We start from the raw sequence: 23,787 nt of genomic DNA on the forward strand, positions 1-23,787 counted from the left end.
CTGAGAGAATTTTTTTATTTATCAGTTAAAAAATTCACCAGTTAGAGGAAATGAATTTAAAACTGCCTGGTCTCCTAACTGCAGGTTAATAATTTATCAGTCTGGTGACATGTTGTACCAAGTTTTATGTTGCTAAAATTAAATTACCTGTTGTAGGATGTTGTTGGTGATACTTCTGAAATGTGTGCATACTTGTGATACTATCTTTTAGTTTTAAGAATTGAGAAACATTCTTGATTTAACCAGGATTTGTTAAGTCATTGATATATTTGAGACTTCATCAGTCTTTGCTGTTGCTGCTGCTAAGTCGCTTCAGTCATGTCCGACTCTGTGTGACCCCATAGACGGCAGCCCACCAGGCTCCCCCGTCCCTGGGGTTCTCCAGGCAAGAACACTGGAGTGGGTTGCCATTTCCTTCTCCAGTGCATGAAAGGGAAAAGTGAAAGTGAAGTTGCTCAGTTGTGTCCGACTCTTAGCGACCCCATGGACTGCAGCCTACCAGGCTCCTCCGTCCATGGGATTCTCCAGGCAGGAGTACTGGAGTGGGATGCCATTGCCTTCTCCCTCATCAGTCTTTAGGGGGGAAAAATATTATGTGCAATTCAGTCATGAAAATGAGAAAGTAATGTAATATTTGTGTGTAAAAAGAACGAGTTTCAGAATTAAATCAACCAGCCATTTATACATCCATTTATTAGTTCTGTACCATATGCTGGATAATCTTCAGGAGAAGGGGACGACAGAGATGGTTGAGTGGCATCACCGACTTGATGGACGTGAGTTTGAGCAAGCTGCAGGAGTTGGTGATGGACAGGGAACCCCGGTTGCTGCAGTCCATGGGGTTACAAAGAGTCGGACTCGACTGAGTGACTGAACTGACTGATATGCTGGATAATTATTTTAGGCACTGTATACAAAGAGGAGGGAGATAAAATACCCATTGTTAATGTGAGAAATGATTGTCTTAGGGGCTGATGCTTGATAGTTTGAGTCAGATTTTTCTCCTCACAAAAGATGATATAGTTATTTCTCAAAGAAAGCAATTGAGAAAGTAAGTTTAAGAGAGCTTTCTTCATTTGTTGTTTCCTTGATTCATTGTGTTTGTAGTTCTTGAAAATATTATCGTTCAACTCTTTTTCATTTAGTCCCAGCACTTTTATGAGTACCCAGAAGTGCATCCATGTTTTGTGGAACCTGAAATTTAGAGTGGTCCTTTTAAAGAGAAAAAAAACATCCAAAATTGGTTATGAAAGTGTATTTTTTTACAACAATAAAAAGTCACAAGTTATAAATTTAAAAAAAGTTAAGTCCACAAACATCAGAGAAATACTCTAGGCTCTGTACACTTTATGCTTTGACTCTCTTACGTTGCTCATATATGCCACCAGTCCCGGGTACTGGAAAATTTGAACGTGACCTTTCTGCTCCTGTGCTGGGCTGGTCAGCATCACAGACACTTGAAATGTTCCTGAAGCCATTCTTTTATCACAGCTGCTGGAAATGATTTAACTAGTTTCAGAAGTGACTGTGTTCTTTACATTCACTTTCCATTAAAGTCTAACTAAATGTATCTTCAACCCAAATTTGCATTAGCCAGACTCCAGAAATGTCCTCCACCCCTTCAGTGCCACCCAATAGAAGGCTCAGTTTGACAGAAGGGATGTCACACTGGGAAAAAGACAAAATCTTAACCAGTTGTGTTTAAAATACCTTGCTCTTGAAAACTTTGCAGAAAGATTTATGATGTAAGTTTTAGAAGGGGGCCAAGTATCTGAGGGACCCTCAAGCTTATGGTTCACGAGCTTCTCAGTAAATCTGCCTTTATGTGTACATTTAGCCTTTTGTAAAAGCGGGCATCTTTATGTACACACTTGTGCAATTCCCGATGATTACATTTAAATGTTTAATTGGATGGCTCTTTATACTGTGGTTGGAGGGGTAAGAATGAGATGGGTTAACTTACTCTTGACTAAGTCACATGAACATGTACCAGTGAATGTAGTAGTAGAATTACAGCCTTTTTTTTTTCTAACAGAAGGTATTTTCAGTTCTGCACCCAGCCCTGAATGCCCCAGTGGTTGGGTGACACCTGATGGAATGACTGAACCGTTATGTAACAAGTGTTTCTAAGCCTGGGATGTAATGTAAAGAGGTGGAAAAGGCTTGTTCTGACCTAACACCCATTTACTACTTAATAATTCAGTTATTAAAATCATACCTGTTTTAGTCTCCTCAGTATTTGGGAACAGTATACCAAAACATGAAATCTGTCAAATAGCTTTAGTTGGGAAAATAATATCTGAATGTGAGACATTAAGATAGGCCAGCAGATGAGGCCTGTTCCCTCATTTTTGTTTAAAAAAGAGACTGTTAGTGATGTACAATAGCTAGCACATTGGTGTTCTGTTAAGCTGTGAGCAATGGGATATTGAAGAGAGGATGAAAACTTGGGGGTTGAAAGTAAAGGTCTGATAGAGAAACTGAATGAGAAGAAAAGAAAATAGGATTTAATTGTATGAGAACAGATGGGGATTTAATTCTTTGTAGATTGGTGATTATAGTTTTAAAGTCAAAATTTGTATTATGGAAAGAAAAGAAATAGTACATAGTTTGATAATTTTTCAGTTTTTCTGTGGAAGAAAGTGTTGCAGTTCACATGAAAATGTTTTATTTCTGTCCTTGTTTCTTTTAGGTCAGACTGTGCCAAAACCCCAAACTTCAGTTGAAAAATAGCCCACCATATATACTTGATATTTTACCTGATACATATCAGCATTTGAGACTTATATTGAGTAAATATGATGACAACCAGAAACTTGCCCAACTCAGTGAGAATGAATATTTTAAAATCTACATTGATAGTCTAATGAAAAAGTCAAAAAGGGCAATAAGGCTCTTTAAAGAAGGCAAAGAGAGGATGTATGAAGAACAGTCGCAGGACAGGTAAGAATATTTCAGATTTTATTTTTCTTAGTGTTAGTCGATGTTGCTTTTTGTTTCATGGTTAGGATAAATGTCACCATGTGTTTGTTTGAAGGGAAATACTGCATTTGTGTGTTCGCTTTTCACATTATTTCAACCCTGTAGTTTTACACAAGGTTTGCACAAGATTATCTGTGTCAGTAACTAGGTGTTCTGCACGCAGAACACGTCATGAGACAGTGTTCTTATTTTTCTGAATAGGCGTTATTTTTCAGAGACGTTTTAGTTTGCAGAAAAGTTGTTCAGAAGGTGGAGTTCCGTGTACCTCCTTCCCCCAAGTGCCAGTTTCTTAACAGCTTGCCGAGTATGGTGCTTTTGTTACACTGATGAACTGATATTGATACGGTATTATTAACTAAAGTTCATAGTGTCTGTTAAGGTTCACTCTTTGTGTTGCACGGTTCTATGAATTTCCACAAATGTATAAGGTCATGTATCCGTCTCTATAGTATCATGTAGAAGAGTTTCACTGCTCTAAAAATGCCCTGTGCCTGACCTGTTCATTGTTTCCTTACCTGCCTGGCTTCGCCACACCTCTTGAAGCCCTGGCGGTCATCATCTTTTCACCGTCTCTATTGTTTTGCTTTCTTCAGAAGGGCATATAGTTGAAATCATGTAATATGTAACATTTTTAGACTGGCTTCTTTTACTTAACAGTGTTATTTAAGGTTACCCAGTGTCTTTTCATAGCTTGATCGTTGATTTCTTTTTATTACTGAGTGATATTCCATTATGTGGATGTAGTACAGTTTGTTTAATCCACTCACTTATTGAAGGAGATCTTGGTTGCTTCCAAGTTTTGGCAGTTATGTATAAAGCAGCTATAAGTACTGATGTGTAGGATTTTGTGTGGACATAAACTTTCAGCTCATTTGAGCAAATACTTAGGAGCATAATTACTTGATATTATTATGATAAGCCTATGTGAAGTTTTGTAAGAAGTTTCCAAATTGTTTTCCAAAGTGGCTGTACAGTTTCCATTCCCACCGGCACTGAAGAGTTTCTGTTGCTCCACTCAGCCAGCATTTGGTATTGGACAGTGTCTTTAGGACAGAGTCTTGATTGGATGTGTGGGTGTGCTAGATATGAGTGGCAGATGTAACTTCAATTCCTGTTCTTTGACTGTTAAGCGAGAAACTGGAGTGTTGATGCCTAAAGTAACATCAGCTGAACCCTCATTTTGTAGCCAGAATTTTTGACTTGGAGATTCTTCATTAGAGTTTGTTGTTTGTCTATTTCAACATTAAATTTCATGATCTGTCTTTAGCCGAATAGAAAAAATAATAGAGTTTTCCGTTTCTAGGATATCTAGAATATTCACTGGTAGTGATAGTCTATTTATATTTCCGGACTGTAAAACAAATATTAATTAAAGTATATAATGTCTTAATGTAGTTGAGGTGAATTTTAGTTTAAGACTTAATGTCTTTGGATTTTAGTTTCCTTAGATATTGGAAAGACTTCTAAGAAATCTCTATTACAGGTCAGAAACTGTTGCCTCCTTTAGTCTAATGAAATATAAGATTGTATAACAGAAAATTCAGTTATCTAGGTTTGTAGACACTGAAGTTGTAAATACCAGCCAAACAAATACCCAGAGTGAGTAAAACCATCAAATTCAAATGTAGGAAAACCCTCTGCCAAAGGTAAAATGGCATGAATGTTTACTTATTTATAATTTGCTCTCTAAATTAGTGATGAATCCTAACATAATCATAGGAGTCTAACCAATTATGTAACTGTGGGCTCATCACTTAATATTCTTGGACCACAGTTTACATATCTTGAGGGTGGTGAATATTTCAGTTAGTTAGTTGCCTTTTAGCTTCAAGCTCTGAGACTCTCTCCAGGCCTATTAATGGAAATTTGAATTGCCACAGGGTTCTGGAAGTAAGGAAGAGAACTATCATAGTGTTGGTTTCTTATAGACTGTCCAAGAATGGGCCAAGGTTATGGAAAGGCACATGTTTGTGTTTAAGTATTTTTACCTTGTAGTTTTGCCACTGATCTAATAAAACTAAGTTGTTTTAGAAATATCTTTCTACATCTTACTCAGATTTGGTAGCCCTGAAATTCTTAACCTAGCAGTGCAATCCATGAAATTTTACTTTATAGGTTATCAGGTTAGTGAGAAAGTGTATAACTTCTAGGACTAGGAATTCAAGTGGATACAGTGTTTTAATTGGATGTAGTAATATTTAATGGGGTTAGCTTTATTTCACTTTATATCATTTTTAGAAACTTGGAATACTTTTTAACTCAGGAGATGTCTTATAACTACCATTTCATACATAAATTTTGATTTTTTTTGGCTTTTTATGTGTGAGCATATCATGGTGAAATTTTGTAAATTTTGATTGATCATGTATAGATTTCCATAGATGACAACAGATTGCATAATGCTAAGTTATCATATTGAGGCAACTCTGTAAATTCTGTGTTTTAAGTATCCAAGTAAGTTTTGTCACTGTTTGAAATTCAACTCTAAGCTTACTAGCTTCTGTGCTGGTATAGCATATTTTTAATTGGATTTTTCTTTCATCCATGTTCCATTTTCTGATAATGTCCAATGGCCACTGTTTAATGCAAAGCTTACATGTGATAAATGTCTGATCATAATTCATAAGGATGTACTGTCCTTGGTACACAGTAACAAGATACAGATTTTTTATTTGTGTTTCTTTTAGTAGTAATATATTTTTAAACAATTCATTCTGTATTCCCTTAGTTTTTCAAATGCCAACTGAGGCTTAAGCACGCCATTGTACATGGAGGTCTGGGACGTTTTGCTCTATAGAATTTGAAAGAAACTTAGAATCTTCTCATGGTTGTTAGGCATTTGAGTATTCTGTTTAGTATTATGACTCTTAACTAACATGTATGATACACTGATTATTGGAAACATAAATTCTCTGGACAATATTTTTTTTTGTAGATAATGTCGCTAGGGACATCAGTATTTTTAAGCTAGAAATGAAGGACAGTTATAGTAGAAATTGTAATTTGGAGTTCATTGACTAAACCAGCATTTCCCTGAAAGATTCTGTACTTTATTGAAGAAAATTGTGCTGGATGAATACATGAATCAAAATGTTTATTTTAATGTTCCTGTTGTATCAAAAATAAACTTCTTTGTGGATTTCTTTTAAATGTAGGCATTAGTGGGGAAAAAAATCAGTCATCAGTTTTGTGCTTTAATTGATTGCTTAAATATGAGCAGCCTGAATTTTTAAGACAGTGTCACATAAATGTGATAAATACAATAACAAATAGAAAAATAAATAGACATAGCAAACGGCATGCAGTGTATTCCTGTGTAGAGTGTGAGAGGTAGAAATTAAATACATTTATTTGCCATGGAAATAGATATTAAGAGCACATAGTACAAGCCTCTTGCTTTGAGAATGGGTGGAACAATGCTTTCTGGTAGAAGCAGCCTGCATGCCTCACTTGAGTTTATAGTAAACCTCTTTCTGCTCCAGAATCACTTTTTCCCCACATCCCTCCGCCCCAAACATTTGAATCTCACACTGAGTTGGTGCTTCCTGAGCAATGTCTGCACCATTCTTAACTGGTATTTCTGGTAAGAATAATTCACTGGTCTCAGGCATACATAGTGTTTTCAAGTGTGGAGTAGGAGTTAGGAGTCATGTAGAGAAGGGACAATTTATAGTTTCAAGCACATAGAAGAGAAACTTTATAACACGTTTCTTAAGTTTTAGTGGCAAAAGTCAAAGTGAATGTGAAGGTAGTTACAGGGTAGCTACAGGTGACAGTTGTGAAATTGACAGGAGATGCCTTTCTTCAGTGATGTGCCTGGCAATTTCATCAATTGATCATTTTAATAGAAAAAAAGTTTTCTCTCTCATATAAAAAGTTATGTATTAATCACCTGTTCTTTACATTCTGGTGTTGGGCACTGTTTTTGTAGAACACCCAGAGGTGATAGCATAATGATAATCAGATTTTCCATGTTTTAGAACTGCTTCAGTGAACCAGAGTGCTACAACCCATTTTTCCCTCCTACACTCTGGTTTGCAACCACTGAAACAAAACCAAAAGTCAACTGAGATGGAAAAATAGCTCTGTGTTTGATAGCCTATCTGAGAAGAAAATAAAGGCTCTAAAAAAATTCATGCCAAAGAGTAATACATAGATGTTGTCTTATTATTAATATCATGTGAAAGCCCCTGGGCCATTCTTTATGTACATGTGTTGTAGAAAACAAATCATAGTGTGCATAGCAAGATAATAATAGTCATTCCAAAAAAAGATTTTTTTAAATATATTTTGACATTAAAAAATTAATTCTAGAAAATGCTAGCCTTTGTTTAAAATTTGTGCAGGAGCATCAGGCAAAAATCTTTTTATCTGTTGACCATTTGGCTGAGCAAAGAAAAATGTATAGCCTGCTCCATTAATAAAGTGCCTTTCTCCTTAAAGAACCAGAAATCACTATGCTTGATGTTTATGCCTGTGTTGTAATTCATGAAATAGTATACCAAGAACATTTTGAAACTGATACACTAAAGATAAGTTGAATCAAAACAACATCGGCTACAACAACAGCAGCAACAATAAGGGCAACAACAAAATACAAAGCTGCAAACCAATCTACTTGCATTCCTCATACCACTGTATGACAGCATTGCTTTGGCCGAAGACTAGTGTTGTATTAACTGAAATGTTTAAATTGGTATAAACCTGAGTACATGTTAGCAGTTTTGAAATTCCTCATGGGTTTTCCATCTCACCATATAAAGATATTGACCTTTGTGTTCTGTGTAGTAGTTTTAATTATTGCTGGACCTCACAGGTTAGTGGCCTTGTTGATAATCCCTCATCAAGTTCCACATTTTCTCCTGGGCAGCCCTGTGCATTGTGAGAAGGACGTGAGGGAATAGTGCAGGAATCTCGTGGTCTGATGCCATTTCTCCTCCAAGTGTTCTTTGTAACCTTGGTTGCTTTCCTGATTGCAGTATGTGTTTTTCAGTCTTTTATTGTTTTCTGGATATTCACAGTATTTGTTGGTTCAGACATTTCAACATCAAAAAATGAGGCTGTGGTTTGTTTCAAACTAAATGTCCCTGTTGCTCCATTAGTCTAATATTTTTTCAAATCCAATAGTAGTTTCTAGTAAAAAAATGCTATTTTTTGTTATTACAATAATCATTTGCAAGAGAGTTAATCTTAGGAAAGTTATGTCTTCTGTAAATAATTTGTACGGTATTAAATGCATTCCATTTGTTTCATGAAATATCTATTATTTAATGATGCATGAGAAGGAATGGCTATATTCCTTTAAGAAAACAATTTTATATTTTAAATATTAATCTATTTTCTTTCTTTCTTTTTTTTTTTTAACTAATGGTGAAAATTTCAATTCTTTTGCATTTCATGAGAACAAGGGACAAGTTGCAAGTAGAAAAATATGATTTCTAAATAAGTCAAAATAGGTTGTGGATAGATTTTTGAACATAAATATTTTAATATAAACTCCATTGCTATTTAATTTTTTATATGTGTCTGCATTCTAGGCATGTTTTCCTTTTCAGTGGAAGAGTAGAGGAAGGAAAAGATTAATTTGTGATATTTTAAAATGATGATATGTAGTTTGGATACAGAGGAAAATAGTAATCAGTCCAAATGTGTCTGCCAAGTAGGAAATGGAATTTTCTCTAGAAAAAGTGAGCATCTTCCTGAGATTAATTTATCATCAATGAATAGTTTATTTAATCTTGATAAGAATGCTTTCATTCATATTTCAAGCATCTGAGAGACGTGAGTATACTTTTTTAAAGTTTGAACATGAAGGGGCTTTTTTCTTTAATATGCTATGAACATAGAGGCCACGAGAAAGTTGTTTAGACAAATCTTTCAAAGTTAAACAAAAGGAGTCTGTTAGAGTGGGCAGGTCAGAGCTTGCAGAATCTTTGACTCTTAAGGACTTTATGACCAACTACATCCATGCTGCTTTTGCTAACTGGATACAAAGTAGTTCATTTGCTGATTTTCATACAAGTTAAAAGAGAAAGGGGTTTCTTTAGCAGTTTCCTCTTTGGGATATATTTTCAGAATGCAAAATAATACAAATTATTCTGCTATCCAGATACTCAAATTTAAAGCTGAATCCAGTGTCCACTCTTTATAAGTTTTAACCAAAATATTTACATTTAACCCATTTATTTGGTATTTACTTTTTTTTCCCCAGCCCTCTATTAACACCATTCAGTCTATAACACCTGGTTTATTAGGTATTAAACATTTCATTGCAATTTATTTAAAATCTTTCCAGGCCAAAATATATACACATGATATTTTGATTTTAAAATTGGAGAATTTTTACTTGCAGCTGATTAAAATTTCTGGGTAATAACCATTGTATCATAAGACAGTAAAGCCAACTCACAAGGCTCAAGAGAACTTGGCTTTACGGTTGAACACCTTTTATGTTTTTCAGTCTTAAGGCAGCTTATTAAAATTGATGTTTTCCTTTCAGTAGATATCCGGTGACATTCAAATTTGATAATTAAAATCCAGAAGCACTCAAGAAAGAATGCCTCTTTTCAGTCTCATAATAACAATACTCCCACAAAGAAGGTTGATGAATGATGTCTTTCAAGTGGCAGATTTGTTATTTATTGATAGTTAAAGAGAGCTCCTTTGGCAGTTTTTTACAAAACTAAATTGGAGTCTGTTTATAAAACAGAAAAGCTGCAGTGATAATTCTATAGCCTGAAGAATGCTTGGAAATCTTGCCCAAGAATCATTTCTTTCTTTGTTTCTTTTGTTTTTTTTTAATGATTTAATATAGAAGTGGAGTTTCTGGGAATCCAAACAAATGAGCATCCAGCACTAATTGGTTAGGTCATAAAATAGTCCTCATGTCTCACTGTTTTGAAATAAAGTGCGTCAGGAGTATTCAGTTTTCTAAACCCATTTTTAGTATTAATTTTTTGTCTCTTTAAGATCATTATTGTTAGAGCATGAGTTCTTGTTGGAGTTTTCATTTATACATGAGTTGTTTATAGATAGACGTATTAATTATAGCAGGTTACACCTAAGGTCATTGTAGAACGTGCCCATTTATAGATTTAAATCATAAAGTAAGATTGAGACTGCCTGTCTCGTTTGGTAGAACCACTGAGAAAGAGATTAAACTCAAAGATAATTTAGATTTATTATTGAAATGTGTTGCTTTGAACATGTGATCATGTGATGCGATCATATGTAATCACAGATGTGTGACTGTATTAATTTCCTAGGGCTGCTGTAATAAACGACCACAAACTGAGTGGCTTAAACTGTAGTATATGTTGCCTTAAGTTGATTTCTCTCACACTTCTGGAGCCTAGAGTCTGAAATGAAGATGTCCGCAGAGCCATGCTCTCTCCAACCCTCTAGGGCAGGGTGCTTTCTGGACTCCTGAAGATTCTGGTAGCCCCAGGCACTCTTTGACTGGTGGTCATGTAACTTCAGTCTCTGCCTCTGAAGACTGTCAGAGTGAGTGAGTGAGTGAGTGAGTGAGTGAGTGAGTGAGTGAGTGAGTGTGTGTGTGTGTGTGTGTGTGTGTGTCTACAGATTTACCTCTTAGGAAGGCACCAGTCATCTTGGCTCAGGACCTAGCCTAATGACCCTATCTTAACTTTATTACATCTACAGAGAAATAATATCCAAGTAAGGTCACATTCCTAGTTAGGGTTGAGGTTGGGATTTCAACATATATTTTTAGGGGGCACAGGTTACCCATAACAGGGATCAAATATAGCAGTGTAAAGTTTTTACTATGGAGGTGGAAGAGTATTAAAACTTATTACAATATATGTCATGAAAGAGTGAAAAACTGCTCAGTAGAAGATAATTCCAAACAAATTACTGAAAATTATTTTTTGAAGGATCTGTAGCTCTAATAATTTTGTAGTTTTTTTTTAGATTTATAATGAAAAGCTCTGAATTAATTTATTAATTTTTACACATACTGAAAACTATGATGAAGTTTGACTTTAATCAATAATAAAATTATATAAGTTGAAATAAGTGAATTCATAATTACTCTTATTTCAACGTATAAAATGCCATCTCAAATTATTAGTACTATGAGTATGTATATTTAAGTTATAATATTAATAGCCCTGATTATCCCTTGATTAAGAATCCCTGTTTTATTCTATTATTTTGTGATAAGCTCTGGAGGATTAATTAGAGTGGTTAATTATGACTTCATTATCATTAATTCTGTTTAGGAAGTTTTCTGTATTGAAAATTAAAAAAAGATGTGGGAGGTGTTTTCCACGTTGGTGGCACAGAGGCGATTATACTTCACGTTCACTTTGTATCTTTAATATCAGTGGTGAAGAATCTGCCTGCCAATACAGGAGACGCAAGAGACATGGGTTCAATCCCTGGGTTGGGAAGGTTCCTTGGAGTAAGGAATGGCAACCTAGTCTAGTATTCTTGCCCGGGAAATGCCATGGACAGAATATCCTGACTGGCTACAGTCCATAGGGTTGCAAAGAGTCAGACATGCCTGAGCATGACTGATTCTGAATTCTGAAAAGTGTGTTAACAAGTATGATTTCAAATTAAGATTTTAGAAAATCAACTCAAGGATTTTAGTAAAACAAGAGTAAGTTATTTATAAAAATGACAGGTTGAGTGACTTAAACCAGGGGTCAGCAAACTACAGAACTAGACAGTAAATATTTTAAACTTGCCAGATGGTCTCTGGCAACTAGTTAGCTCTTTATTATAGGAAAGCAGATATAGACAGTATGTAAATGAATTGGAATGGCTGTGTTCTAGTAAAACTTTATTGAGAAAAATATTGTGGTAGACTAAATCAGCCCTGGGGGTTTTGGTTTGCCAACTCTTGGCTTAAAGTAGGGTTTAAATTTTGTCCAGATTTTGGACAGTACGATTTTAAAAGCGTTCTGTCAACATAGGCTGAGTATATAAGTTGCATAAATTAGGAATGTGTTTGGATGAAAGGAGTAATATGTGAGCAACAGTTGTTTACATATATAGGGATGTGTAGAGACACAAGCTCTTTCTGGTTTTGTAGTTTACTTCCTTAGTATGTTGGGTTCATCCTCATTCTAGTCCCCTCTCAGGGTTGTAGAATCCCTGCTGCAGTGTCATATATTTTTTTGCCTACAAGACTGAGGAAAGAAGAGTGCCACTATGTATGCGTGTCCTCTTTCTGCTGTAGATCAAAAAGCTGTTCAGGAACCTTTCTACCAGCTCGCTCCCTCCAAGCAGATTCTCTTAGGTCTTTTTAGGCCTAAGAAATTGTTATATCCAGCACAATAGATGTAAATTTTTTTCTCTTCTTGTTGGCTTTCTAGGGGAAGATATTTAAAATTAAAGGAAGGAAGACTAAGACAGTTTCATCTTGAACTCATTATCCGTTAAAAGAGAAAACAGTTGTTTACTTTTTCATTGAATAATACCTCATTCTCTTCTAAACTTTGACAACTGGAAACTTATGTTCAGACCCATGTAATTGAAAGCGAATAATTAGTTTCAATAGGTAAGGAAGAATGAAATTCTGTTTTATAGGCCTTGTATTACTACCTTTGTTATCAAACATGCCTCAGAGATGAGCGCTAAGTATTCCATTTTCTATATGGAGAAACTAAACTGATTGGAGGTTTCATGACTTGACAGGAATTGTATATATTCAGATGTGATGTGTTTCTAAATAATGTCTTATTACCAATCAGCATGTGTGAGCCTGCAGCTGTCTGCAGCTGAAGGGTATCAGCATTGTAAGCCCTTTTCAGCTTTCTTTCAGAAAGACTCATTTGAACAATTAGCACATTTTATACTTGTGAAAATGAGGTATTTCCTCATCTTTATTAAACCATTATTGATATATGTCAAATGGTCAGTAACAGAAACTTGTTTTTTTTTGGCAAGACAGCATATATTAAATTCAGGATTGTTAAAAGCTTCATTTCTGAAACATGCTTTTTTGTTGCATTTATCTGTGAGAGTGTGTGAGAGACAAAAGTTGCCTGTGGCTTTTAAAACTTAATTTCTCTAGATAAGCAGGTCTTTTCCTTTGAGGAAATAGGAGAGGTTACTTAAATATTTTTGGCTGAAATAAATTAATGAAGGTAAAATGTTAATTCATCTTCCATGTACTACAAACATTTCAGTTTTTGTTCTGAAGGTTTTTTATGGAATATATTGATTTTCAGTGATAGTAATAGCATGTGGAGCTGTCAGTTTTTTTCTTTTCTGGAAAAATTTAGAAAATTTTTATTTGACTAAAGATCTCTGTTCTTGTCAGCCAGATCTCACTTATCCAGTTAAAGTAGGTTTGCCCTACTTATCCAGTTAAAGTAGGATTCAGTTTTAAATTTAGTTAAATTCTTCAATATTTAGTTAAATTCTTAAATTTAGTTGAATTCTTAAATTTAGTTAAATTCTTAATTCTTATTTAATTTCTTAAATAAGAAACAGCAAATTCCCCTTAACCATATTTTTGGTGATTTTTTTTTCCCTCTCTGTAATTCTAATTTTAGTTTATTCTCCAGAGTTGGATATGTACGATTTTTGTTTTTTTATAAAGCAACTGAAGTAAAGTTGGTAGTTTGTCACAGTCTTTTCCCCACTTTATCAGTATATGGTAAACTATAGCCGTAAGCCAGATCCAGCCTGTGCTTCTTTTTGTAAATAAAATTTCAGTGGTACTTGGACATGCCCTTCTGTGGCTACGCTAACAGATGTCAGTAGTTGCCACAGAGACTGTATGGCCCACAAAGCTGAAAATATCTACTGTGTGAGTCTTTATTGAAAAAGTTTACTGACCTTCACACTGTTGATAGAATCTTCGATAGTAGTCTTAGAAACTTGGCATTTTTAGCTTAAATGTTTTTTTTCTTCCTCTTGATTTTCTATTCTGTCCTGCTAGTGATGCTTTATGCATTACTGATCCTTGTGATATTCTGAGGACGATAAAATGTTAATGGAAGGGAGTCAGTGATTGAGAGCTAAATCTTTATTAGACCCCCCATTTTCTGTCTTGTGTCAGTATGATGTATGTAATTTGTATATAGTTTTAATGTGTGATAAATTTAAACTTTTTTCATAGGGTATTTTTTGAAACACAAGATACACAAGATCTATTATTACTGTCTTTGGCAATCATCTAATCTAGTGGCTTCTGTACATAGCCCAGACCAAATGATGCATTCTCACCCCCTAGAATGGCTGAGTAAAGATCCTTGACTTTCTGCAGTACCTCTGCCTTTACCAGTTGAATTCTAAATGTACCCACATTTTTAAAAAGTACCCTCATTGTTTCTGATATTCTGCCTGCTCTTAAGATTTCCTAAGTCAAATCATCTCAGTTTAATGTGTACAGCCCCCTGGGATCATTGAGATCGCACAGGTGAGGCTAGAAAGCCCAGATCTGTTCAGCACTCCTTTCCCTTTACTAAACTTCCTTTATCATCACTGTAGGTAGATGACCACTCCCAGTTGTCACTTAGGGTCCCAAGACAGGTAAGTTTCTGAAAAGCTTTTGGAAGAGTTTTGTTGAACAAAAGGGATAGGTATTCTTTTTCATATTCTTCACAGGTTGGCCTAATCATTGTCCTTAAAATTTACCTTCACATGCAGCCTTTTAGCTTGCTAATTCCTCTTCATCTTCCTATGCACCCCACGCCCCATTTCTGCAGACCTTTTCTATTATTATATAACTGAAGCTCCCACTCTGTCCCACCCCTATCTTATCTCAGTATTTTCTGATCACTCCAGTGTCTATTTTCCTCAGATATTTATCAAGACCTTTCATGTGACCCTTAACCACATATTGTCATATGTTGCCATCTTTTTAAAATGGTGATGAGAGATCATTTAAAATGCCTCAATGTAAGTTGTTTAAAAGCAAAAGGCACTCCTATGTTTCTCGCACAGTGTCAAGAACAGTGCTTCAGGATTGGCCAACACTCATAGAGGTATAGGATTGTTTCTCTAGAATTAGTGTAAACTTATTTGGAAATTCTGATTTCTTCCTTCTTTATGAGCTACTAGGGCCTAGAAACATGAGAAAATGAAAGTGTTACATGGTGGGGGGGAGATCAGTGAAGTGTCCAAAGGCTTAGTTTTTAGAATTTGTAGATAAACTCTGAATGTCAACTTCTTCAGATTTGGCAATAAGTACCGTTGATTTTAGAAGGAAAACTGTCCATAAGCACAGTAATACTATTGTAATTTATTGTAGAATGGTTATATTTTACAGCAATTCTTAATTTCTCTCTCTCTTTGTTTTTTTGGCTGTCTGGTTTGTGGGATCTTAGTACTCTGACCAGGGATCGAACCCATGCTCCCGCAATGAAAGTGCAGAGTCCTAACCACTGGACCACCAGGGAATCCTCAATACTTAATTCTATGTGTATGCAAAAATGTCCTTAATGTAGTGATATTTTTGGATAAAGTTGATAAAATTACTTAAGTTAGTAAACACTCCAATGGAGTGTCTTTCTGGTTACCCTTAGTACCTGTGACATAAACCCCTGAAAAACCCATTGTGTCACCATTCTGCCTGTTGCTGCAAATTGCACATGGCAGTGAGCATATTTTACAGCTTTTCTATTGACATACTAGTTCTCCATCTGAACTCCTATGAGTGTTTTCACTTCCTCTTCCTTTACCATTTCTTCAAAGACTGTTTTTGTTTTTATGCTGTGTTGTATTTGTGACCCTGAATACCCAGAACTTTTCAGCAACTGGGGAATCCTCCAAAAATCTATGCTTTTGACATGAATAGTCCAGTTTCGTTTGATATATATTGACAGAAGTGCTTTATCCTCTTTACAGCTTGCTGTGTAGCAGATGGTCATTAAATCATTTCACGACTCTTCAGGGAGTGCATAAATACATGTGCACAAATGAAAAAAGTCTTTATTATGGTGGTCATGTTGTGTTTTTATTGATGGAATTCCCTGTTACAGATAAGAATTTTCAAACTTGAAAATTAGTTTTCAATTTTTAGCTAGGATTTTTTTTTTTTTTTTTGGCATTTATGTGTATTTCCTTAACTACCATTTTTTTTTTCTTCCCTTTTAAAAGGCAGCGTTGGGCAGTTAGATCTGGAATTCTTGCTGTATAAGTTGAAAGCTTTTTTCCTTTTTTTTTTTTTTTTTGGCATGAGCATACCAGCTCAGAGGGACATCTGAGACATTTTGAATATGTAGTCAGGGCTTTTAAAGAAAGGAATTGCTGTTCTCTTACATCAACCATGCAGACTTAGAAACAGACTTTAAAGGAAAACAGAGACATGTGTGTTCTCACTGTGTATTATTATTGCGCCCCCTCACATAGCTGTGAGGGTTTGTCAGCAGTTTGTTTTGACTCACTGTACTAAGGTGGGGGTGGTTTTGTGTGTTTTTGTAAGTTAACTAGTGTGGGATGTCAGTAATCTCAACTTTACCATTTTGATTGGCCATGATCCATCCATTTCTCAGGCCATATTTTAATTCTGAAATTTGCCTGAAAATCTTTGCAAATACTTTTCCTCTTCCTGTAACTGTGGAAGTCCTTAAGATTATACCCTTTTGTTTTTGGTTTTCTTTTGCCTCTGTGATGCCTTCATAGTATCTCCTCAGACTAATTTAGGAACCTCTTAAGTTGTTCTTTTCAATTTATCTTAATAGTTCTTCTTACATAATAAAATTTAATGTTATTTATTTTGTCAAGATTGGGGACACTCCAGAATTCACTTTTCATTTCCAGGGAGGTGGTTTTAGACACAGATAACCACAATAAATTATTTTGATCCTGGATGAGGAAGTCTTTAGTAGCATCTGAAGAAGAGGACACGGCTCCTGGACTTGACTGAATGGGTCTTCTGATTTCAGAAACCATTGACAGAGGGAAGGTGGCCTAGGCAGATGTGTCTTGATGCTTTTACTCTTTCCTAAGGGAAGTGGTGCTCCAGGAAGTTGTGCAACGTGGTGGTTCTAGCAAATCTTTGGCATGACTTTAAGGCTGGAAAGTAAAGTCTTGTAAATGAGACACAAAAGGCAAACATCATTTTCCTCTAGTCACCCAAAATACCCATTACATTTAAAGATAGTGTGGATGTCTTTTGTCCCTGATGACTTTCCATTATGTAACTGCTCTTTATTTACTTCCCGTGCTATACATGTGGCATCATTCCCACAGCAAGTTGAGAGTCTTCTTAGTATGCATTTATGGTAAACTGTCATTTATGTGGGAGTAAAATAACTAGAATTCTTCTCGCATTTTCAGTACTTGACATTTAAGAAGGAGACAGATGGCAAGTAAACAAGGTGAGAACGGGACTTTATTTGCTGTATTACAATCTCAGGCTACTGTGAAGAATTTTAATTAGATGTTATTTTAGTAAGTTTCCAATTCACTGCAGGTCACTGAAGCTTTGAAAGAAGCAGAATATACACCCAGTGTTTTAATATATCAACAGTCTACTGCATGTAGTTTAGAGTTCATCTGGAACTAGTAGGTTATATCTTTAAGGGTGTGAAAATTTTCCTGGGTCTCAGTATGCCTTAGAATGAAACTATTTTTCTTTGTAATTTTAAATAATATTATTTAAAATTTCTGGTTGGAGTTCAGAATTAAATTGCTTTAAACATTTAAAAATTCCTAGTGATATCTTACCTCTCCTTTTTAGTAAGGTCATGTTCATTTTTCTTCATGGTGATTATTTTTAATTTCCCATAGCTCTACTGGAGATTTTCTTCACTATGAGATAGTAACTGTTACAGATAATTCACAGTTCAATTCTTTGGTTTTCACAAAGAATTTCTGTGAAATATGACCTAAGGGTTTTTTTTTTTTTTTAATTGAAGCTAGTTTTTAGAATGATTCATTATAGGAAAATAAATTCATGTATGATGCCTTCTTAGGTTATTCTTTGTAGAGTTACATCTTTGTTTTCATCTATACAAATAATATGAAGATCTTGAATAAACATTTGCTTCTCACCGTTAAAGTAAAAATAAAGAGCCTTGGAAAATGGCTGGTGCTGAGAGTTTATGGAGGTTAACAAGTGATATGCAGAAGGCAGACAGTCCTTCAGTTGCAAAGTATTACAATTTGTACAACTCACCAGCACTGGAGATAACATGTATTCACAGTTTAATTGGTAAATAAGAAAAGCTTCCAATGAAAGTTCCAGAAGATGACTTTTCCCCTTAAGATTATAGCACTTCTGAAGAATGTAGACTCTCTCATGATAAGGTAGTAGTAAAGTTAAGATTGAAAAGCGACTTTCTTAATTTGTATACACTTAGAGAAGATAACATAATTTTGAAAAAAGAATGCATGCACTGTGTTTTTTTTTTTTTTAACATGATTGAGTCCTTTTTGTTTCTCATTTTGGGTTTGTAATTCACTTATATAGTGAATTTTCTGCTAAAAATTGTAAATAGAACATCGTATCAATATTATATAAACCCCCCCCCCCTTTAGTTATATTACCCTTCTGGTTTCTCTTCAGTTGTTAGGAATATACTTATGTTTCCTTCAGCTCTTTTGTTGATTTTTTTGTTTGTTTGTCTTGTTTTTAAATTTTGTTTATTTTTGGCTTCTCTGGGTCTTTCATTGCTATGCAAGGCTTTTCTCTAGTTGCAGAGAGCAGGGGCTGCTCTAGTTATGATATACGGGCTTCTCCTTGTGGTGGCTTCTCTGTTACAGAGCACAGCCTGTAGAGCACATAGGCTTCAGTAGTTGCAGTTCTTGGGCTCTAGAGCATAAGCCCAGCAGTTTTGGTGCACGGGTTTAGTTGCTCTGTTGCATGTGGGGTGCTCCTGGACCAGGCATTGAACCCAAGTCTCCTGCATTAGCAGGAGGCTCCTTTACCTCTGAGCCACCCTGGAAGCTCCTCTTTTGTTGATATAAGTAGCACTAAACATTGCTTATCCGAGTAGTACCACCTGCTGTGTGTGACTTTGTAAAAAAAGTAGTGTTTTGGTTTCTGAGTGAATGGTTTAGAAAATTACCATCAGAAAGTTTGCTGTACCATTGAATATTACCGAATTTTAAGAGCTATTTCTCCAGATGAAGTCAACACGGTAAAAGTGCAGAGTCCTGACATTCTTATTAAGGCTTGATTTTGCCTATATAATCTTTTCTTTTATTATTAGAGGTTAACCCAGTCCTTAACATTTTGTTTTCAAATTCTTGAGCTCATTTTACTGTACAGTGAAGGTGTTTTGTTTAGTTTATAAGGATGTAGAGTTAAAGATCTCTTTTGTGGTTAAAAAAAAAAAGAAAAAACCAGTAGTAAAACAAAAGGACTATTTTAATGGATGCTTTGAGGAAGCGTTTATTTTGGACCTAATAATTTTAAGATCTAGAAAAATAGTAAATTTTCAGCTTTTTTTTTTTTACTTAAACGTTTCACTTAATTATCAAGTTCTAATTCTTTTGGGATACTGGTCTTTAGTGATTGTTTTACTGTTTTAGGGGAAACTTATATAATGCTTAGAATTTTCATCTTAAAATTTATGCTGCTACAAAATTAAAAAAAATTTATCTGAGTTGTTCATTATTGATATCAGTAGATTTAAAAGAGAAGCATATCAGATTTTTGAAATTTTGATGAGTAATAAAATTATTTGAATTATAAGGAAAATGCCTAAGAATGTCTTTTTTTTTTTAATCAGAATAAATCTCAAACATTTTTACTTACAGTACCCCTGGATACTGAAAATATACCTTAACAGTATTTCTTATTCAGAAAACGACACTGATTACAAGCAGAAAGAAAATATCCTACTGTATGTGTGAAAAGCAAATGAGTTATAAAACAGTAAAAAAATCACTAGTTTTTATCTTACACTATTGCTTTTAACTTTGTCTTTGGTTTTAACTGGTCATGGAAAGTAATAAGCCTGTTTGTCCCAGAGACAAGTGTTTGGTCTGCTTTCACTCTTCTTCTTGAAGCAAGGATCTGGAATGTTCTCCAGAACCATCATGCTGAATGAGTTGTTATTTCTATTCAGTTCAGTTCAGTTCAGTTACTCAGTTGTGTCCAACTCTTTGATCCCATGGACTGAAGCACCCCAGTCTTCCCTGTCCATCACCAACTCCCAGAGCTTACTCAAATTCATGTCCATCAAGTCAGTGATGCCATCCAACCATCTCATCCTTTGTCGGCCCCTTCTCCTCCCGCCTTCAATCTTTCCCAGCATCAGGGTCTTTTCCAGTGAGTCAGTTCTTCCCATCAGGTGGCCAAAGTATGGGAGTTTCAGCTTCAGTCCTTCCAATGAATATTCAGGACTAATTTCCTTTAGGATAGACTGGTTGGATCTCCTTGCAGTCCAAGGAACTTTCAAGAGTCTTTTCCAACACCACAGTTCAAAAGCACCAATTCTTCGGTGCTTAGCTTTCTTTATAGTCCAACTCTCACCATCCATACATGACTACTGGAAAAACCATAGCAACCAGTAGTTGCCTTGTTTTAGACAACAAAGGAAAAATCTTTGTTGACAAAGTAGTCTCTGCTTTTTAATATGCTGTCTGGGTTGATCATAGCTTTCCTTCCAAGGAGCAAGAGTCTTTTAATTTCATGGCTGCAGTCTCCATCTGCAGTGATTTTGGAGGCCCCCCAAAATAAAGTCTCTCACTGTTTCCATTGTTTCCCCATCTATTTGCCATGAAGTGACGGGACCAGATGCCATGATCTTAGTTTTCTGAATGTTGAGTTTTAAGCCAACGTTTTCACTCTCCTCTTTCACCTTCATCAAGATGCTCTTTAGTTCTTTGCTTTCTGCCATAAGGGTGGTGTCATCTGCATATCTGAGGTTATTGATATTTCTCCCAGCAATTTTGATTCCAGCTTGTGCGTCATCCAGCCCAGCATTTCGCATGATGTACTCTACATATAAGTTAAATAAGCAAGGTGAAAATATGCAGCCTTGATGTACTCCTTTCCTGATTTGTAACCAATCTGTTGTTCCATGTTCAGTTCTAACTGTTGCCTCAAAATCTGTTGTCATTATACAATAGTATCTGGTAGAAAGGAATGGAAACTGTGATGGCTATAACCTTGAGTAAACAGTACGCAAAGCATTGTTTATTCATACTAGTGGTTTATCTTTTATATTTCTTCATTCTTTGCTTCTCTAGCCCCATCTCAAATCAATCTTCCTCAAGTCTTTTTGCTCCATCCACTTCCCATCTTTCAGTGTTCCAGGCCTGCAGAACAATATCCATATCCACATCTTTATCCACCTGAAATGTTTTCTACTATCTATCTAACTCTTGCTCATCCTTCAGATTGTAACTTAAGTGTCATTTCCTAGGAGAGGCCTTCTTTGACAGATCACACCAAATTATTCTGCATATTATTTTCTGTCATGGTCCTCTATTTTCTTCTTTCCAGATTCTATCATGAACTATATATAAGATTCCTTCTTGTCTTTGCCACTTTCTACCCAGTGCCTACTCTGGTTCCTGCATATTGTGGATGCTCAGTAACTGTGTATTAAAGGAATGAAGGGGTAAATATACTCTAATACCAACCGAGATGCTATTTAAGCGGCATCATGAAACTTTGCAGGCATCATTAAATCTGTGCACAGACAGGAGCTGTTGTTAGTTTTTATTATTGTTCAGTTTTGTTTTCTTTCTGGGGATGGAATCAGAAATTTAGTAGTTGCTAAGCTGGAGAAATTTAATTACATTGCGTTTGTTAATCTGGTATAGTCCAGAGTTATTTCTTTTAATCAGCTGAGGATTATGTTTTCATGTGATGTTTTAGAAATGATGAAAAGGGCCATGCAGCCACATGCATCACTCTTTTGCCTGCTGATCACAATTAGAACCAGGGTCCAGAGTCTGTTTTAAAATGAAACCAAATAGCACAGAGACATCAGATTTACAAGTGAAACTACTTTCCACATATTTAATTATTTGTTGTACTTTACTTAAATGCTTAAATTAGCATATGCTTAAAATTAGCCTATTTAAAAGTTGTATGGAGAAGCATGAAACTGTAGCTTGATGTATCCATGTTACATTGCTTAATGCAAGTTGCATAAAGTTTCAAAATCCCTGTGACAGAAGCACTGTTGGGTAGTTTTCTGGTTATTACTCTGAAGTTTATGAAACATGATATGAATATACGCAGGTGTCTTTGGTACACACGTATCTTCATGAGGCAGGTGAATAGTACTCAGGTGTTTCTTTATACCTTTTTGAAATAATTGTCATCTTTTTTAAAAATAATTATATCATGCAAAACAATTTTTTAGTTGTTCCTTTTTTCCAGTTCTATCAACCCAAAACACTTTAGCTTTTTGGCTCCATCCTACTTTTCTGAACCATATTCTGTACTTCCAGCCATTACTCAGTATCTCATATGACAATATTCCCTTCTTATAACTTTGTTTGGCTCTGTTAGTTTGAAATTGTTAAAAAATATCATATTACTCTCTTACTTACTCTTGAATAACTTTTAAACTTTAGCCTCACTTACCTGATTTCAGTTTCTGGATTTTGCCAAGATCTTTTCTACCTTGTTGCCTCTTCAAATTGCTTCCACTTCCTGAAAAGCTCTTCCTCTGAGTCTTCACATTTTTAGAGTAGGGGCAGAGATCCAGCTGTAACTATCACCTCCTTAGATGGGTCTTCTTTGACTACTCTTATCTAAAATAGATTGTCCCACTCAATAAGTATTTTGAGTGTTTATTGATTGGTTTTTTCTTTTCCCAAGTGTGTTACCTATCTTTAAAGGAGTAATTGAAGTTCTTATTTTTGAAACATTTTCTGAATAGTGAGTGCTAGCATTTGAGGGTTGTTTTTTTTTTTTTTTAACTTTTTGCTATTTGCCAAAACATTGTAGTTGGTAGTGTAGAAGCAGAGTTCAGTCTTGGTTCTTCGATATACGAAAACTATTAATATTTGAGGGACACTTAGGATCCTCAGGACTCACAGGAAAGTAGCTGAGGTCACCTGCTGGTCAGGGAAGAGTCGGGTGAGGAGTTATGTAGGAGTAGCAGCTAGATACAGGCAGCGACTGTGTCATGGAAGATGTTGTAAAGGAGTATGGGAAGTCACAGCTAGCTCGGGAGTGTGTGAAACCATATTGTGTTGGGGTTCTGAGGTGTTAGGTATCTCAGCAGAGTGGGCTTCTGGGGATTTTGGTTGTCTTTTTATACTTTTCTCTTTCTCTAACCAAGCTATGAGAATGGTTATGTTTCTGATGAAGGGTAATGGGGAGAGTATATATCAAGAAGAAAAGGAAATTAATAGTGTATCATACAGTTTCACATTTAAATAACTTAAGTTTTGCATTTTGGGTATTCATTGTTAGCTATTCATTTTGAAGTTTGGTGTTACTGATTAGTATGTTTGGTGCTTCACTCGTAGCTTTGTACTAGATCACGTGCCATATGCGTGCAGGGGATTCAGTGAGCATCTGAAAGAATAGACCCAGATTTTGAGAACAGAATTTGCCTTTTAAGTTTGGTGAGTTTTCTTCATTGTGCCCTAACTCAGTTTACACTAGACATTGCACTTTCCTTTAGGCTTCACATGAGATAAGCATTTGATTATATGCAGATGTGTATCTTACTCGAAAACAGTTTTGTCTCTGAAACGATACCACTAGATATTTTTCTGTCTTAAAACTTCAACTTTAAAATTTAATCTTAGGCTACAGGATTGTTTGTTTGTTTTGAAATAAACTTTTAGAGACAGAAATGGTTCTTTAAAAGAAAAAGAAAATGTAGTTCTTATCTGTGTCCTGTGTCTGACAACATAATCTGATTGATCTTTTATTATTCTATGATGTTTTAAACGTTT

The 23,787-nt window shown here is 35.3% G+C and overlaps 1 protein-coding gene across 14 annotated transcripts in view; it reads left to right on the forward strand.

Moving 5' to 3' along the window:
* The window catches only part of CBLB (Cbl proto-oncogene B), a 220,727-nt gene that overhangs the window by 12,107 nt on the left and 184,833 nt on the right, over positions 1-23,787 (forward strand). For 12 of the 14 annotated variants that reach the window (XM_081572340.1, XM_081572344.1, XM_081572349.1 and 9 more), the window contains exon 3: positions 2,693-2,943. The exons of the other annotated variants lie outside the window; for them this stretch is intronic. In XM_081572340.1, coding sequence (XP_081428466.1) covers positions 2,693-2,943 — 251 coding nt within the window. The remainder of the gene's footprint in view (positions 1-2,692; positions 2,944-23,787) is intronic. 14 annotated transcript variants of the gene reach the window in all.

This window comes from Giraffa tippelskirchi, chromosome 2 (genome assembly GCF_054371585.1).
Source record: "Giraffa tippelskirchi isolate mGirTip1 chromosome 2, T2T-mGirTip1v1.2.pri, whole genome shotgun sequence".
Taxonomy (NCBI): domain Eukaryota; kingdom Metazoa; phylum Chordata; class Mammalia; order Artiodactyla; family Giraffidae; genus Giraffa; species Giraffa tippelskirchi.